This window comes from Camellia sinensis, chromosome 10 (genome assembly GCF_055761805.1).
Source record: "Camellia sinensis isolate YWXY chromosome 10, ASM5576180v1, whole genome shotgun sequence".
NCBI classification, from domain to species: domain Eukaryota; kingdom Viridiplantae; phylum Streptophyta; class Magnoliopsida; order Ericales; family Theaceae; genus Camellia; species Camellia sinensis.
Window position 1 is genome coordinate 15,826,946 of NC_138970.1, and position 19,020 is coordinate 15,845,965.

The following is a 19,020-nucleotide window of genomic DNA, read 5'->3' on the forward strand; positions in this document are numbered from 1 at the left end:
TTTGTTTTAAAAATAAGGTACATTTTAACTCTTTATAATTTTATTGTATGTGTAATTTATTTTCTTAAAATTTAAAAATGAACATTAACTCTCTTATTTTTGTCATGTATTTCACACTTAGTGTCACTATAAGAAAATACACTTTTGGCGATCAAATTTGGCGACTAAAAGGAATTTAGTCGCCAAAAGTTAACCTTTTGGTGACTAAAAATTGTATTAGTCGGTGTTTGTTGATACAATAGCTACTAAAATTTTTTAGTCACCATATATTACTTATTGGTGACTAAAAAAAAAAATAGTAGCTAAAATGCCACTTTTTGGCGACTAAAAAAATATTAGTCGGCGTAAGTCTACATTTTAGGCTACTAAATTCTGTTTTAGTTGGTGTTTAGTAATTATTGGCAACAAAAAGCCATTTAGTCGCCCAAAACAGACATATTTACTATTAGTCTTTGGCTACTAGGAATTTAGTCGGCCAATATTCACTTTTGGCGACTAATGGTTTGGTCGCCGTTAATAACATTTGCCACTATTTGCTGACAAATTCGTACTTTTGTCGCCAAAGGTTGAATGAAATTTTAGAGGGAAATGAATAAATGTTAGCGCCTGTTTATTTTTACACATCTGGTGCTTTCTCTCACACACAGATTCCGTCAGCACCAAACCTCACCCAACTTCACCTCAGCTCAGACCACCGCCGCTCGCCACCGCCGCCACAAATCACGACCACCACCGCCTAATCCACCCAGGTTCTCTCTTACTCTCGGTCTGTCTCTGTCTCTGTCTCTGTCTCACTCACTCTCGGTCTGCCTTTCTCTCTCTCTGTCTCTGGGTCTATCGACCTTTGTCTGTCTCTCTGTCTCTCTTTATCCCTGTTTCTCTATTTCCCCCATTCTGAATCTTACTCTAGGGCTTTTATGATGTCTACAATTTCATGTTGTGTTGATTTCGCAAAATGGACTGAGATGAAGTGGTTTGATTTGTAAAGTTTTATGGGTATGATGGCCTAAACGAGTTTGATTTAAGTGGTTTTATACATTTTCCCTGCTTTTTCCTTTCTCTCTCATTAGTTTAAAAGCCCTTATCCATTGATTGTGTATGTATTTGCATATATATTTGGTCCCTGATTATGTATGTATTGAAAGCCCTAATGTATTGTATTGACAAACCTATTGTAATGTGTTGCTAAAATTAGTACCAAAAAAATATTATTTAGGGAAGTAATGGGTTTTTAACTCAGGAAGATTGAAGAGGCAATATGGAAGTGTAATAATAAGTTTGAAAGGGCCATGTAATTAATTTGTTGGGTTTCGTTTTTTACATTTATGGGTTTAGTTGGTGTTGTGGTCATGCCTGCTGCTTTCGGAGATGTTCAAAGTATTTTGTCTATTATCATGTCTATTTGTTTTTATCCTTTTAGCTTGTTTTGATTGCTCTGTTGTGGAATTCAACACTAGTGGGAAGGAAGTATGGATTACAATATACAGGATCCATTCGGAGGGTTTCCTTTTTAGTGTGTGGGAGATAGGGGAAAAAAAAAAGATAAAAACAAATTTTGTTTTTCCGTCTGTTGGATATGTTATGTTATGTTATGTTATGTTGTTGTTCTGGTAGCGGAATAGAGTTTGGGAATGTGCAAAATGTTCATAATTAGTAGTTTTGTTTTGTCAATTTGGGTTGATCACTACCACAAAATGATTTTAGCAGTGTTGTAATTGTTTATGTTGTCCCATGTTTTGTGTTAAATTTTCATACTTGTGGCTTGAATTTGTTACCACTGCATATTGCTTAATTATTCTTCCTGAATTGGCACAACCAGAGCTTCTTGATTTTTCTTTCAGTTCTACGAAATACTTCACGCTATTCTATATTTGTTTGAACTGCAACTTTTTTTGTCTACATGTTTCTATAACTTTTTATACTCCTAATTAGACATTATTACCATCCATAGGTGTTTAGATAGAGGTCTGATATTTAAGAAAGTTTTCTTTTCAGGTAAACAAGATCTTTAAGTATCCTTCACTTATTATTAGTTTGTGTTGAGAATATTCCTCAGTAAAACAAAATCTCATATAAGAACAATACCAAAATGGAGGAAATTCAATTCTTCATTGAAAGGAAAGATCACTTGCACATATACATGAACTTACAGACCTTGAGGATATATATGAGCTATACTAATAGGACTAGTTGCAAGTGTGTGCATTCAAAGCTTGTTTGGTTGCATTGCATCTTTGAAGATAGGTTCCTTAATATTTGAATGAACCTTTTCCAGTGACTGGTTCCAACTACATAAATGAAACTCAAGGTGGTTGGCTTGTTTAAACTGAAAATTTTAATATATATATATATATATATATGAATGAACAAAGAACAATCTAGGGGTGATTTGGTCATTTGGACATTCCATTTCATTCTGTGCAATATTATCTACTGAATATCATGTTATAGCTTCTGCTTTATTTTATTATTGCAATTCTGTGTTTTCTTGAGTCTTATGTGATTCTGTTAGTACTAACCCTGCTGTTTTCACAGTAAGTTTCTTGAACATTCTTTAGGATTATTGGTCTTTTTTTATTCTCCATGACTGAAATCCAGAAAATTTGAATAATCACTATGGCATTTAAATTGAACATATTACAAGGGAAAATGGCCATATCGGACTTTTGTACCCAACCAAAATAGCAGGGACTAAAATGTTCTGAAGTTAAATGAACAAAACTCTGTATTTTGAGTTTTTTCCTCTCCCAAATCCTTTTAATGGCTCATCTTCAAATCTTGTGCATGTAGAAATAGAGAATCCACAATGGCATGGATCACACTCTGACCTAATGACACTCAAATTCCTAGTAAGCTAAATCAATTTGTTATTTTGCCCACCAACCCACCCCCCACCCCCTCTTTATATATACATATACATATATGCATACGTACTCCACAAAATCAGTTCCACACCCAAGTTAGAGAACATTATCAAGGGGCTCTACTTCTATGTGAAAAGAAATAGGAAAATGCTCATTCTATATATCTTTAATTTTATGTGAAAAGAAGTAACTTGTAAGGTGTGTTATGTTAACGTTGAACTGATTTATGTATGTGTGTGTCTTTATGTAATGTCAATCAATATATATATATAAGCCTTGTTTGTCACAAAACTTCATTCTACATATTTTTAATTTTTCGTGTTAGTTTTGTATCATTTTCATTGAGTATTGTTTTGAATCTCCTGTTACATTCTTTTGAGATGGATTTTGTGCCTCATGCTGCCAATTTATATCACTATTTTTTTGCCATAAAGTGTGGTTGTTTTGTGAAATGAATGTGCTCAAGGTATTTTCTTGATGGTGAGTTGGTGACTAGAGAATGAAACTTATCCTCCATTTTTGATGTTTTTAATTGACATGGAGATGGTACAAGAATTCGTATATTTCTGTGAAGCTATCTATGAGGAGAATCCGAATTCACTATCAAGATTAGCTTACTATGAGATGATGCTTTGGATTCGAGTTAATAATGAAGATAAAATAACAGAGCTCTGTAATTATATTGCAACTAATGATGATGGTGACAAACCCAACTTTAAAGGTTTGCAATTTATCAGATTTGTTTTATTGTTGTTTAGCTTGTTTAATGAGATCTTTTGTTATATTTTTCACAATATTGTATTGAAGGTCACCAGCCAAAGTTGGGTTTGGCTGGAATAGGTTTGTCATTGATTTATTGATTGAAAAGGAATTACAGAATAAAATAGTTAATCTAGAACCAGGTTCCTCCTTCCCGTTGTCTCTTAGTAGCATCATAATAGTGCTATTATTTATCTTGCTTGCTTGTGTTTGTGTTGCTTTTTTGTTTTTATTTGGTTTGGAAAATAGATTATGCAAGAATACAAATATGGAGCACAAATACAACACCATCAAGATGATTAAAAAAAAAAAATCATGACACTGTCATGGAGATAAATAGGACTATATATATATAGATGTACTTAACTGAAACTAGAAATTCATTCTTGTACACCTCGTTTAGGTTCTCTCTCTCTCTCACATTTACCAATGGTTAATCCAATTTTTTTTTTTTTAAACTCGTATTGAAAAGAATTAAGGCATATTTTTCTGGATATGGTCTTACATCGTCAGTTTTGTTTAACTACTAATGTTGCCCTTCTTAATTTTGTAAATTCTTCAAAGTAATTGTAATGGATTTGTAGGGGAAAAGTGGAAAGTTGAAACCATTATGTGGTGCACATAACTTAAATCAATTTTATGGAATCAAGGAATTATGTGTTTTTACCATTATTTGTTTCTGGTCAATATGTTTTTAGTTTTATTCTTGAACATTTACATCTGCATGCCGTTGGAACACAAATACATGCTATTGCATCTGCACATATTGCTCACAAGTAATTTCAAAATGGAAAATTAATCGAAGCTTTGAGCTATATTTTTGTGCATCTTAAGGTCTTAAATCTATTTGTTTGTTTTTTCTTACTTATTATTTATTTTTTCCTATTTGGTGTACATAGGAAACTTATTGATTTGACTGATGTTGCAGAAAGTCATTTGCTAGCCTTGTGTGAAAGTGACCGGAAGAAAGAGCTTTTGCTACTACTACAGATCATTGACATAATTAAAATTTCTCTGGGTCATCTACCAAATATTTTCAAATCCTTGGGAAGGCTTTTATTGGAGTCTTTTGTGAAGAAATTTATTTTGGAATTAAAAAGCTATGGTATGTCCATGATTCTTTCATTTTTATGATTTATAAATACAGTAAAGCGTACTAGTGTTGTTTGAATTAAGTGCTGGTGGAACTTGGCATTAGTTTATGTAACTTCAGAATAAACAGAACAAGTTTTTCTGGATTTTCTATCTTTACAAAATATTAAAAATGTTATCAGTAATTTATAAGTTAAATATTTATGCTCAAGTAACTAAAAAACTTTCTTAATTTGAAATGTTCAATGCCCTCTTAAGTCTGATCAATGTCCTATCTTTTTTGATAAATCTGATCAATGTCCTATCTTAAGTTAGATAGACATTATAAATCACTTTGCCATATACTACATGCAGAGTTTCTGCAATCATTTTAAGTCCAGCCTTTTTTATTTTCGCTATAGATTATGGTAATTTAGAATGCAAAGATCAAGCGCTCATTTTCTCTTGAGCTTATTATTTATGCTTACTGTAATTTGGTTATCTTATCAGGTGCAGATATTGAGGCAGGAAATACCTCAAACTTCATCTATAATTATGCAATTAGCATGCCAAATTAGTGGTGAGGAACCTATCATGAATGCCGCTAGTAATGTTCTTGAGGCCTCAATTTTATGTGGCACTTCTGCTCTAGAAGCAGCTTACTCCTTCCATTTTTAAGTATACAAGTCACCTGTATTTCCTATAGTGTAAGAGGAAAAAAAATCTAGACAACTTTCTCAACCAAAAAATTAAAATTGGGTTGTTCTGAACATATTTAAGAGTAGGACAAGACTTGGCGCAGCGGTATGGTTGCACTATTGTGATTTGGGCATTATGGGTTATTCTTTGAACATTTCTATAGGTTCTAAAATTCTTTCATTTATGATCAGTATTTACGATCAGTATTGATTACTAATATTGTTGTGATTAACTGAATGTATAAATTGATATACTTGGCATTGGTCATCTACGTATTTTTTACCTCATGTTTTCAAGGTGTTGGAAGTGGTTCATTTTGCTGTTGTCATTCTACAGATTGCTTTTAGATAACTTACACATGTAATCATTTTAATGTAGGTTCACATGGCTCTTGATATAGTTGATCAGATGTTCGAAGCAGGTTTAACCTTATCAATAGAAACATTTCATTCCATATTACATGCATGCGAGGAGAGTTGTGACTACAACTTGGTACCAACATCACTAGTTTTTAATTTCTCACTTTTCTAAATCTATTAAGACATGATGTGATTTGGTTTTGGAAATTAGTTAATAATTGTAGATTGGGAAAATACCTAGAACAAAGAACAGAAAACAGAGAATAGAGGGTTTTTTTTGTTTTGTTTTTGCTTTTTTTAATTTGTAATTTCATCTCTCTCATTTCAATTTATTTTAACTGATTCTGTTTCTCTCAGATCTATCAGCAACCAACTCCTCTTCTCTTTCCATTATTGTACCCTTATGGTTGTTCTATTTCAGTTCAAAACATGAGTAAAGAAGAGTTCTTGAAGATCCAGGTACTCTTTTATAAATGATATATATACTTATATACATATATGTATATATATAGGCATTCCCACACTATTATGTTGTTTTCTTGAAATGTTTTGCTTGTTTTGATGAAAGTTTAATTGTGTCCTTCTTTAATATGCCAGACCAAAATTACCGAGTTCAGATCATCCTGATTTTCCAACCATCATTCCTGATCATCTTGATAATTGAAATTAAATCATTCCTGATTTTCCAACAGTGAGTTGTTCACTGCAACCAAAAAGATGGCTGGCAATGTTCATATATATATATATATATAGATATACATCTTGGAAGTGGTTTAGTGATCTGGGCACAAACCACTATTCTAGCATGGTTTAATACCACATATAAACAAATTGGGCGTTTAATGCCACATATTTAGCTTCAAAAGGAACAACTCTACTTTCCAAATTTTATATATGGTTTAATTACTTTTTTTGTTTTAAAATGACATTAATTGTTACTTGTGTGGATTTGGCATAGGCCCACAACCCAGCCTCCAACCACTATATGCATGTCACGGCCAGCTTCCTCGTGACAAATAGGACATGTTGCAACAGATAGAATATAATTAGCACACGTAAGTTGGGAGTTAGAGCCAAAAATGCCTTAAACTTAGTTGAAAAAGGGCTTTCGGGGGGTGAAAATGCAAAACAGCCCCCGAACCACTGTATTCATGTCACGGAAAGCTTCCTAGTGACAAATAAGACCTGTTGTAATAAAGGGAATGTAATTAGCACGCATAGGTTGGGAGTTAGAGCCGAAAACACCTTAAACTTAGTCCAAAAAGGGTGTTTGGAGGGTGAAAATGCAAAACAGCCCCCGAACCACTGTATTCATGTCACGGAAAGCTTCCTCGTGACAAATAGGACTTGTTGCAACGGAAGGAATGTAATTATCACGCGTAGGTTGGGAGTTAGAGCTGAAAACACCTTAAATTTAGTCGAAAAAAAAGTGTTTGAGGGGCGAAAAATGCAAACTAGCCCCCAACCACTAAATGCATGTCACAGCTAGCTTCCTCATGACAAATAAGACCTGTTGCAATAGACAGAATGTAATTAGCACACGTAGGTTGGGAGTTAGAGCCGAAAACGCCTTAAACTTAGTTGAAAAAGGGCTTTGGGAGGGCGAAAATGCAAAACAGTGCCCGAATTACTTTATTCATGTCACGAAAAGCTTTCTCGTGACAAATAAGACCTGTTGCAATAGATGAAATGTAATTAGCACGCATAGGTTGGGAGTTAGAGTCGCAAACACCTTAAACCTAGTCCAAAAAAGGCGTTTGGAGGGTGAAAATGCAAAACAACCCTCGAACCAGTGTATCCATGTCACGAAAAGCTTCCTCGTGACAAATAGGACTTGTTGTAACAGATGAAATGTAATTATTACGCGTAGGTTGGGAGTTAGAGCTGAAAACGTCTTAAACTTAGTCGGAAAAAAAAGCGTTCGGGGGGCGAAAAATGCAAACCAGTCCTCAACCACTAAATGCATGTTACAGCCAACTTCATCGTGGCAAATAGGACCTATTGCAAAAGATGGAATGTAATTAGCACACATAGGTTAGGAGTTAGAAGCGAAAATGCCTTAAACTTAATCAAAAAAGAGCATTCGGAGGGCGAAAACGCAAAATAACCCCCAAACCACTGTATTCATTTGACGGCAAGCTTCCTCAAGACAAATATGACCTGTTGCAATAGACAAAATGTAACACCCCAATTTTCATACTCAAATGATAATACAATAATCATGGCTCTTCAAGGTAAATCTGAAAATAAATCTCCACACTTACATTACATGATACAAATAGTCTTCATGCAATAACACATTCGCTTCAAATCAAATAACATAAACAAATAAATACCCTCATGGGTTCACAAGTTCCCAAGGCTTAGGCCTGGTTACACAAATCGGTTATTCAAACCACACAAATATAACCCTTGCCTTACAAAACAGAGTCACGCAAAGTGAGAGCATTGTGCTCCCAACACACACACTTCCAAGCCTTTAGTTGGGCGGAATCACTACCTCCTTTCCTGCACAAAAATCCCGTAGAGTGAGCTTAAAGCCCAGTACGAGATCCTTAACAAAGTATATACATTTTATACAAGTCTCAAGATGATGAATGCATATGCCATGCTATGTTCTTTTAAAAGTAAGATGCATCTACATCTTTTGAAGATCATCATGCTCAATGATGTCATGTAACTCCAACTGTTCAAAATTAACCAATTTAACTCAAGGAGCGGTAAATAAAACTCTAGTAATCCCTAGGTCGGTGTCTGCAAGTAGACTATGCAAGTACTACCAATTGTCATTTTTACCGGTGTAGACACGCCCGCGAAGGGGCCTCGCTACAGTTCGGACTCGATTTGTGTCACGGTTCTTAATCTGAACCAAAGAGTCCAAATCCGGCAAATCGTTTTGAGAAACAGATTTTTGAAAAGAAGTGCCAAACATGGACTGCTTTGCCAGATACAGAGTCGCCACCTAAATATTTTATTTTGGGGGAATTTAGGAAACCCTGACTCGGTGCCAAAGGCCACGTGTCCGTCATCACCAAAGTTGCCTCGGCTCGGGAACTTGGGTACGATTGGGGAAGGTCAGCTATGAGCACCCCCTCTCGCCCGATCCGAAGATCGGCCTCTACTAACCATGATATCCAATTTTGAAAACTTTATGTGTTCTTAGTCCGGTTATTAGCCTAGAATTACTATGTTATGCGCACAGCAAACAAGTATAGACCAAATCGCCTAAATTGGAACAAAACATTTCATGTTTGTTTTGAAAATGGTTTGCTACTCGCAAGTAGGCTAAAATGCAGGTTTTGCCACCCTCAAGTGGGCTTTAAAATTCACAGTTTTAATATGTTATCCCAATTTAAGAAATTCGACCTCCATCCACAGGCATTCAAGCAGTAATATCACGTAAGCAACTAGCCTCATGGTAATCATGCTATCATAGCAACACTCACACGCATGCAAGGATGCTAAAGCATAAATACTTACATCGTACTCCGTGCCAAAACAAAGAACTCGTTAGCAATCAATGCATGATACAAGTCCATATTTAAATGCCTAATGCAACGCACACGGAATGTCACTAGAGTAGGCTCGGCTAGTCTATGAATGACATGTGAAAATGCGCAGGTAGCATGTATTCAAGTTAGATTTGAAATGCTAATGCTGTTAGCATGATGCGCCGAGCCTGGTGCATGCAAGACAAATGTATGGATGCACGCATGCTATCATACTGTTATGCTAATTTAAATATGCCCTAGTCTACCATCATAGGCAGGTAAATAAAAGGGAGAAAGAAGTGGGGGTTGGAAGACATACACACACGCACCCACACTTATTACAAATACGCCCTCACTCGGAGGGACCGAATAAATATTACAGTCCGAATAAATAAATAACTAACTACTTAATTAATTATTACAGAATTCCTATTTAATTAATAAATTAAATGCAAAGGGAAGGTGGCCACGGCCCCCGCCTCGGGATGCGCGAATAATGCATGCTTGACCCATATCGCCCGGAAACTCGCTGCCATAGCACTACTGCCTCTGTTTTCACTGCCTTTTCTTCTCTGAAAACTTGTCAAAGTCCCAGAGAACCTTCTCTGAGCATTGCAAAACATCATCGACTGGGAGGGATGGCCACCGGCCGTGTACAATATCCATCGGCTGGAGATAAAGCTATCGACACTGAATAAATGGCCGGTCGGCACTGAATGTTGCCGGTCGGCAGAAACTTCCTGCAGAAGACAATTTTGACAGCAACAAAGGACAGACAGTGTATGGCATGAAATTCCAAGCAAATGTGTGCACCAACACATCCCTTATCATGCTTTTGACTCAAAGGGGGATGTTCCTTGATTCTCGGACCACCAATTGCGCATTTCGATGCGTGATGGTCCAAGAAACCAAGTATGCACTTTGATTTCAAATGTCATGCAAACCAAACAAACACATAAAGCCCAACCTCTATCACATGATCAAGAGGCAAGGCATGCATGCCAATACAATGCAACCTAGGTATGCAAACAAGAATACAAGCATGCTAGGCAACTACATGGCATACACAATGCTAACAACATAACATGCGCAACGCTTTGAAACATGGCATACACAATGCAAGATGGGCTTACACCAATACAAGTGGACCTCAGCCACACTCACATAGGAGGCCATAAGATGAAAATGAAGTGCCTCGAAATGCGTGCACACGGGCACGCAAATCGAGGCAATGGCATATGCAATGCAATGGCTAAAATGACATATAGAATGCAACATGGGCTTATACTAACATGAGAGAGCCTCAGCCACACTCACATAAGAGGCCGATGGATGAAAATGAAGTGCCTCGAAATGCGTGCACACGGGCACGCAAACCGAGGCAATGGCATATGCAATGCAATGGCATGGAAAATGATATGCAAACATGCTAGTGGGATTTCAGCACTGAAATGTGGGGGAAAACAGCCCCGAAATGAGGCGAAAGTACACCCGATGCATGGAATAGTCCCGAAACATGAATTTTGGCACCCGAAATGGCCTATAGCTATACCAAACATGCACAATACGGACATGCAATGAATAGACAGTAGCAAGGCAGCCCCAAAATAAGCATTTTCCCTGTTCAAAGCATGGCCAAACAGCAAACATAAATAGGGCAAAACTAGTATGCAAAAATGGCCCTAAATATGAGATTATGAAGCAACTCACAGCTGCTGACTCCAAACAAGTTAGGGCCCTTCAACAACATTGAAGAGGGGCCCAAAATATGCACATTTACAGAACTGTAAAAACCCCAAAAACAAACATAGGTATGGCTAAGCTCTTATGCAAGAAATGGGCCAAAAGGTGGCCAAAGAAGCAAGTATACAAAAAATTCATCAAACAGCCAAAGACCCTTAATGAAACATGACAAGGGGGTCAAAATATGGCTGTTTTTAGTTCTGTAAAAAGACCAAAAACAGAAACATGATGGGCTAATAAATCATGCCAAAATGGGGACCAAAGAGGGATATAATGACAAGTGGCACATGGAGGTCCCAAACAGTGATGAGCCCTTCTTCAATGTTGAAGAGGGGCTCAAAATAAGCTCACTTACAGTTTACATCATGCTCCGAAACAGATCACACACAGGACAAAAATACTATGCAAGATTATGGCATACAAGGGGGATAAAGAAGGAGGTGCAAGATAGGGACCTCAAATGACAAAATTCCCTTAATGAAACATGAAGTAAAGCTCAAATAAAGGGTAGTTTCAGTTTTGGTCGGAGCTCAAAACAGCAAGAAAAAATGGCTAAGAAAACTTGCAAAAATGAGCTAGAAAGAGGGAGAAATCAACTCACCCTTGAAGACCAATCCTTTGCTACCTCTTGGACCAAAAAAAGCTGCCTCCTAGCCACTGAGAAGGCCCTCCAAGCTGCTGGAATGGAGTGGTGGTGTGGTGCTATAGGGTGTAGTGCAAATAGGCCAAGAACAAGGGTCTTTGAACACTCTAACACCCCCAAAATGTAGAGAGAGAGAGTGTATATATATCAGATATATATGCCCTAGGTCTGGTTTTTGTTCAACCAAAACAATGGAGGAGGATGGCTTCCTTTTATAGAGCAAGGAAAATGACATAAAGCTTCTCAAAGAAGCTATACAAAAGGGTCAAAGGGACCAAGCTTCTAAGAGAAGCTAATGCAAAGGTGCAAGCTTCTTGAGGAAGCCAAGACAAGGGGTCAAAGCTTCCTCAAGAAGCTTTGAGCAAAGGGTGCAAAAAAAAGGGTCAAAAGGTGTGCAAAGGGTGCAAAACAGCCACACACTTGCATGGGGAGCAGGGTCTGTGCATTCCAGCTGCCACAGCTGGCATCCATTCAATCTGCAGAATGCTCCGGAAGGTCGTCGGCTAGCAAAAAAGGTCGGTCGGCTACTTTAATCTGCCGGTCAGCAATCTATTTGGCCGGTCGGCCATCTGTTCTGGCCGGTCGGCCATCTATTTGGCCGGTCGGCCATATATTTGGTCGGTCGGCAGGAAAAAATCTGCTCTGCAGGTCCAACTTCAAACGGGCATAACGTCTTCATATGAACTCCTTTTTAGGTCAATCTTGTGTCGAAATTGAAGCCCCGGAAGTAAGCTTTCCAATGGAACCAGCCTTGCATCAAAATTCCAACTGTACAAAACGTTATGCTTATTTTCGTGAAGGCTGCTCAGTTTCGGTCCAACCGGGATGATGCCCAACTTCAACCAATCATATCTCCGCCCTCCGGACTCGGATTTAAGAGATTCTTGAATGAAAAATGAAGCCCCGGAAGTCTTCTTTCCAATGGTGGTGGCCTCATAGATTAACTCCAAGTGTATAGACTGATAAGCTTGATTTAGCGAGGACTGCCTGTCCCTCTCCTAGCGATTCTTGCCTATCTTCTTCTCCAACTTGGCTTCTCCCCTCTTCTCCTCTTTTCTTCAACTTCAAACCCCTAAGCAAGGTGTTTTGAAAGATTTTTCAAAGATTTCATCTCTCTTTCATTCATTTCCACCTTGTCCTTGCTCGGTTTATCGAAAAGCGCATTTTTTGACAAAATGTGAGCCTCGGAACATCGTAGAAATTTTATTTCAAAAATGTTTCGAAAGAGAGGGTTTTAAGGTCTAAAAACCGTTCAAAATAGCTTTGGTCCAAAATGGGGTGTGAAGTTGGGATTTGACCCTCTCATTGCCGAAGAAATTGAACCTTTGCCCTACACACCTTTCATCACCAAGTAAACCATCAGTAACGCCCAAGTCTTATGGGCTGTCAAAAATGGGGTGTCTACAACCGGTATTAACCGGAAGGCTCGACACCTATCCGCACGACTTTTTGGTCGTTCACAAAGGATACTCAGGCCAACTTAATCAATTTTATCTACACCACCTATCAAGACTTACCACCGTATTTACCCCAAACCATTTCATAAAAACTCGTTTCCCAACATTCTTTTCTCAATGTAAGGTTTTCAAATCAACGTTCAAAGCTCAACATAATCAAATGAATTGGTATGGCCATGAAATGAGTAAATACAATACAATATTTCTTTTATTCTCAATATTTTCGTACAATAATTCCATTGTGAACAAATCTCCCATTTCTCTTTTCAAAACAATAATATCACAAGATGAATATAAACTTTGATTTCCAATTCCCCCAAGGAATAACACATTTCCCACATTTCGAGCATGCTCTACAAATTAGCCATTTCAAGACTAAAACAACATTTTGAATAACAATTCCAAAATGAACAACAATTCTCATATTTTACAAACTTCATCATTTATATATATAAATAAACAATTTTCAAAACAACCATTTATTTTGACCCCCAAAATAAATATGTGAACATTATCCAAGGATTTTCAACATCTTTCAAAACCCCTATTTCTAGGTTTTCTCACCCAAACCACTCATTTCCAAAATATTTAGAAGGATCTCACCAAAATCATCTTTCTACAATCAATATAATTCAAAGCCCTCAATTTCCATTTTAAACGGAAAAGAAAGTAAACCCACTTTCAACTCTTCTTCTTGAATCAACAATCAATTTTCAAAACTAATCATAGGATGATTTCAAAAATCATCTAGATCTTGCAAAAACATATATATAACTCAAAAGAAATCCCTACCTCAAGTTTGAAGAAGAATAGAGTTGAAACCCCAAAATTAACAATGCCTAAACTCGATCTCCACCGCACACAACGTAGCCCTCGCCTAGATAACCAACTTTGATGAAGAACTTGGATCTAAATCCTATTGGATTTGGAGGAATCAAAGATTTTGTGAGGTTTTTGGTAAGAAATGTAGAGAAAAGGAAAAGCAAATGTTTTTAGAGAGAGAAAGGTATACAAAAGTGATACAACTTCAGCCCAAAGAGAGAGGAAAAAGAAAGAAAATTCAGATCTCACTTACTCCCGCACGTGTGAAGCTTACTCCCGCACATGCGGCGTGTGCTCCCGCACATGCGGCCTTCATCTCCGCATGTGCGGCCCTCCTCTTCCGCACCTCACTCCCGTACATGCCTTTTTAGCAGTGTGCTTCACCCCTTCCCCTATTTCTCGCACGTGCGGCCTCACCTCCCGCACGTACAGCCCAAGGCCCCGCACGTGCGGTCCTGGTCCTCAGCCCAAAATTCTCTCGGTTCAACTCCCAACACTCTAGACCGACCGAGCAGACAAGCAACTTTGAATGCGTTTTACATTTTTGTTATGGGGGCGCTGCCCCTCAACCCTGCCAGGGCACTGCCTAGGACCCGCCAAAGGGCGCTGCCCCCTGGACCCCCGCAAGCTGACCGAGCAGCTCGATCCCCGCCAGGGTGCTGCCTTTGGACCCGCCAAGGAGCGTTGCCCCCTGGACCCCTGCGAGCTGATCAGGCAGCTCGACCCCCAATATACTCAACGAAGTGGCAAAACTAGGATCGCTACATGAAATGTAATTAGCATGTGTAGGTTGGGAATTAGAGCCGAAAATGCCTTAAACTTAGTCGAAAAATGGCGTTCAGAGGGCGAAAATGCAAAACAGCCCCCGAACCACTGTATTCATGTCACGGAAAGCTTCTTCGTGACAAATAAGACCTGTTGCAATAGAACGAATGTAATTAACACGTGTACGTTGGGAGTTAGAACTGAAAACACCTTAAAGTTAGTCGAAAAAGGGCGTTTGGAGGGCAAAAATGCAAAATGGCTCCCAAACCACTGTATTCATGCCACAAAAAGCTTTCTCATGACAAATAGGACCTGTTGCAATAGACGAAATGTAATTAGCAAATGTAATTTGGGAGGTAGAGTCGAAAACGCCTTAAACTTAGTCGAAAAAGAGCATTCGGGGGGCAAAAAATGCAAACCAGCCCCCGACCACTAAATGCATGTCATGGCTAGCTTCCTCATGACAAATAGGACCTGTTCCAATAGACGGAATGTAATTAGCTTGTGTAGGTTGGGAGTTAGAACCGAAAACGCCTTAAATTTAGTCGAAAAAGGGTGTTCGGAGGCCAAAAAATGCAAAGTAGCCCCCGACCACTAAATGCATGTCACGGCCAACTTACTCATGACAAATAGGACTTGTTTCAACATACGAAATGTAATTAGCACGTGTAGGTTGGGAGTTAGAGCCAAAAACGCCTTAAACTTAGTCAAAAAATGGCGTTTGGAGGGTTCTATTTATTTGTTTTCAGCAAGGAAGGCCTTTCTGCCCCCTACCCATATCCTTTTATCATTTGTGAATTGCGAAGATATACAAATAAATGGCTATCTGTAGAAATTGTCTGTATAGGTTTGGAAATTTGTTGCATTGTAAAATACAATATAATCACGTCTATCTCAAAATATTATTTGCCCTCTCATTTTGGGATCAGTAGGAGATCTATGTTAGTAGTAAATTAATGTCATGCCTTCCTGATCAAAAGTATAATTGCCTATTATTTTTATTTATTAGCTCCTGGAAATTTATTGTTTATTGTCATTAAGTTCACATGAATCGAATTTATTTGTTCCTTAGCAGATGAGCCAATGCCCAGTTCTAGAAGAGGGGGTGTATGTGGACATGACTAAAATTCGAAGTGAAATTAATGAGAAAAACCTATGCTACATGATCAATTCAACTTTCTGCAGAACAATTACATGTGCAATGAGATATGCTACATATAGAATAAGGGGAGGATTTGTGTACGGGAAAGAAATAAATCTTCTCGTATAATCCTGTTGACCAAGTTCACTCTCCTCCGTACGACGTCGCCTTATCACCTGAAAACACAAACGTGAGCTAGCCGGCGGGTGTATGCCGGAAACCTCTCCGATGCCTAAGTCAGTAAATTTGACAAATAGACAAAGCTCTGTGAATTCAGAAAACAAAGTTGTGTGTTACCTCCCCAAAGGTGATGTTTGGGAGCTTTTATAGATTTCGTGTGGCACAGTCCTAGTAGGACTTCTACTCCTCCATGCAGAGTCCTCCTAGGATTCATACTCCTGAAAGATAATGCTTATCCTTCAACACCCCCCTCACTGCTTAAACCAAGTGAGATGGTTGTATCATGGCCGAACTCCAATACGACCGAAGTAAACACGACTAAGCATAGCCGTAGAATGAGCCGAACTAGTTCTTCCTTTTACTTCTCTTACGTCGGCTTCTCATGCACTGTACATGGCACGGTTTAGACCGAACTAACGATTCGCGACCGGTATAACTCCAAGACCAGTCTAACTTTAAGTTGCTTCCGGACCGAAGTAATTTTACACGTATCTTGGGCCGGAGTAATTCTGTACCTCTCTTGGGCCGGAGTAACTTTTACGGCCTTTTTTACTCAGCCCTTTGTATTGTGGGCCACTATGACCATCTTATAGCTCGGCCCAATTTTCACCAAAATTACCCTCTCAATTGCCCCTTAATTCCATCTGCACAGCATGATTGGGATTACCTGTCAATCGGCCGAGCTGAAGTTTTTAAGCCTTTCCAGCCGAGCTAAAAAACCCTTTAGCCTCTCCAGCCGAGCTAAAAAAACTTTTTAGCCTTTTCAGCCGAGCTTATTTTACTCCGAGCTCTGCTTGTCCGGTCAAAACGTCTCTTTAATCACAGTGACTGTAACGCTTCCCATTCTAATCACACGTGGCACGCTCTGATTGACTAAGGACGGCTGTCACGCCGTCTTCGTACTTCGTGAAATTTGAACAGTCCCGCCCAAATTTTGGGCTTTCTAACAAAAGCAAACCCTAAAGCAAATATTTCTTCATCTTGGTACACTTTTCAGCTTCTTTCTCTCTGAACCTCCATTGCTTTGCAACTTCTCCAACCGTGAAGCTTGTTTTGCGTTTGTCTTTTACTGCTGTTGCATCCATTTCCAGGTCCTCTTCTTCGACTTGGTAAGCAAATCCACCTTTCTTGCTCTGTTTGTATTCATATTTGCTCTATGTGTTTTGTTTTCTATGTTTTTGCGAAACATATTTGTTCATTTCTGTTTTGCTTCTGTACTTTTACGGAAAAAAACTTTAACAGTAGAACGCATGAGTATATGATATAACCTATAGAAAACTAGCTTTTGATCCCGAATCTTGTCCCAACCGAACTAGGAGACTGTTTGTGCTATATATGTAGATCAATTCAGACAATAACCGAACTAGAACTCATAGAAATAACAGTAGTTTCAGCAAGTTACCAACTCCTGATTCACTTTAGCCGAGATAAGCTCTCCGAACGAAGTTTGAACTCAGTAAACCAGGAACCTCGGTCTTCAACCGAGCTAAGCCTTTGGGGCTAAGCCAGCTTTCTTAGTTTCTAAACCAAACTCAAGAAACTGCCCTTAGAGGCTCAACCGATGTAACAAAACTCATAGCTCAAACCGAGATAACCAACCTTACTAGGTTTGCACTTAGTATACTCAAATACCTGAACACCAACCGATTTAGGCCTTTGGGGCTAAACCAGCTTTCTTAGTTTTTTAGACTGAACTCAGAAAGCTGCCCCTAGACGATGAACCGGTCTAACAAAATTGTTTCTAAAGCCAGTATGCCGAGACGCTTGCCAAGGTCTGGCTAATAAAAATCCTGCTCAAACCGAGCTACCAATCACCTTGCAGAGCCCGAGATAGAACCTGTAGTATCCACAAAGCCGAAGTAAGACTTACTTTTTTTCCCTTGCTTTTAATTTGTAGCACAATCCAATGATCTGTGCTTAACACCTTTTTCTTCACTTTGCAGACTTAGGTTGCCCAGGCACTCCTCTGCGTGCGTAACCGAGCTACTAAGCACCATTTTTGCACCGATCTAATTTATACATAATTTATACAATAAATGGGGAAGTATAGATATTTAGTAAATACTCCGGGCGGTCTTGCCGAATTCCGAAAGGATTATAATATACCCGATGACGTCCATTTGATTTTAGCCAAAAAAGATGTTATTCCCTGGGGTAATGAAGGCTTTGTCCCCTTCACCCTCTTGTCCATAATTGAAACCGGACTACGATTTCCGGTCCAACCTTTAATTTGCGAGTTTCTTAGGCAAACCAGACTATGCCCAACCCAACTATCCACCAATTCCTACCGCATCATAATGGGAATAGCCGAACTGAACCGCCAAGCCGGACTAAACCTTGGCCTGGCCGAAATCTTCCACCAATACTCCATTGGTTCAAAAGAAGAGGGTGGGTCTATTATTTAAGAATACGTCGTCGCCGAGAGAAGATAATAAAACATACAACGGATAAGGACTTGAATGACGACGATTTTTTCTAGGTGTCTGGGAATTTTGAGGATCATCAAGCCCAGATTCCTGGCCGATGTATAAACTGGAAAAAAGGCGAACCTGGTAAATTTACTTCGGTTTTCTTGCGTGCCTTACTATATTTCGGTTTTTCAATCTTTCAGCCGAACTAACAGTTGTCTTTTTTCGCAGATTCCGCCCATCTCCATTCTTTAAATAGCTATCCAAATCTAGCGACTTTGCGCGCCGCACTACGATATCCAGAACGTAGTTGGGTGAAACTGCTCAAGTTCGAGCGACCTACAAATACAGTGGTCGCCGTAAAGCCAGAGTGATTGATTTTCTTCTTGAAGAGGCCCTAGAACCGGACCCGACCTTGCCAGAGATCAGACTAATCCCACTAACTGCTGAGGAGGAGATGGCAAAAAAGAACAGAGTACGGGCGCTTTTAACCGAAACAAACAGGCCCAAAGTACCGCCACTAAGCCAAACGCAGCCTGCCGTTGTGGCCCTCCCTTCTCAACAGCCTTCTTCATCACGCCCCTCTAAGCGCGCCCGATCTACCCCGACCGAACAACA

At 38.9% G+C, this 19,020-nt stretch overlaps 1 protein-coding gene across 5 annotated transcripts; it reads left to right on the forward strand.

The window, feature by feature from the left end:
* The first annotated feature begins 488 nt into the window (after positions 1 to 488).
* Positions 489 to 15,905, forward strand: LOC145800975 (pentatricopeptide repeat-containing protein At4g04790, mitochondrial-like). Of its 5 annotated transcripts, XR_014341698.1 has the most exons (5): positions 489 to 749; positions 4,552 to 4,728; positions 5,772 to 5,885; positions 6,110 to 6,211; positions 15,746 to 15,905. XR_014341698.1 is itself a non-coding variant. In XM_082890900.1 (4 exons), exons 1-3 carry the CDS (start codon positions 3,387 to 3,389, stop codon positions 5,786 to 5,788), a joined length of 393 nt encoding a protein of 130 aa, XP_082747026.1. In that variant the 5' UTR covers positions 2,910 to 3,386; the 3' UTR covers positions 5,789 to 5,814; positions 6,110 to 6,138. The 5 variants fall into 5 exon arrangements, 3 of the variants coding, with proteins under 3 accessions (XP_082747026.1, XP_082747025.1, XP_082747024.1); XR_014341697.1 differs by lacking the exons at positions 489 to 749; positions 15,746 to 15,905 and adding an exon at positions 2,910 to 3,585 and having other exon boundaries at positions 6,110 to 6,138; XM_082890900.1 differs by lacking the exons at positions 489 to 749; positions 15,746 to 15,905 and adding an exon at positions 2,910 to 3,585 and having other exon boundaries at positions 5,772 to 5,814; positions 6,110 to 6,138.
* Positions 15,906 to 19,020: the final 3,115 nt, after the last annotated feature.

What these genes read in the sequence shown, in the direction of transcription:
- LOC145800975 (XM_082890898.1), top strand. Translation starts at nt 3,387, where the DNA reads ATGTTTTTAATTGACATGGAGATGGTACAAGAATTCGTATATTTCTGT. An exon ending in TGACAAACCCAACTTTAAAG is followed by an intron (nt 3,586 to 4,551) that starts GTTTGCAATTTA and finishes CTGATGTTGCAG; the next exon opens with AAAGTCATTTGCTAGCCTTG. An exon ending in TTTGGAATTAAAAAGCTATG is followed by an intron (nt 4,729 to 5,204) that starts GTATGTCCATGA and finishes TTATCTTATCAG; the next exon opens with GTGCAGATATTGAGGCAGGA.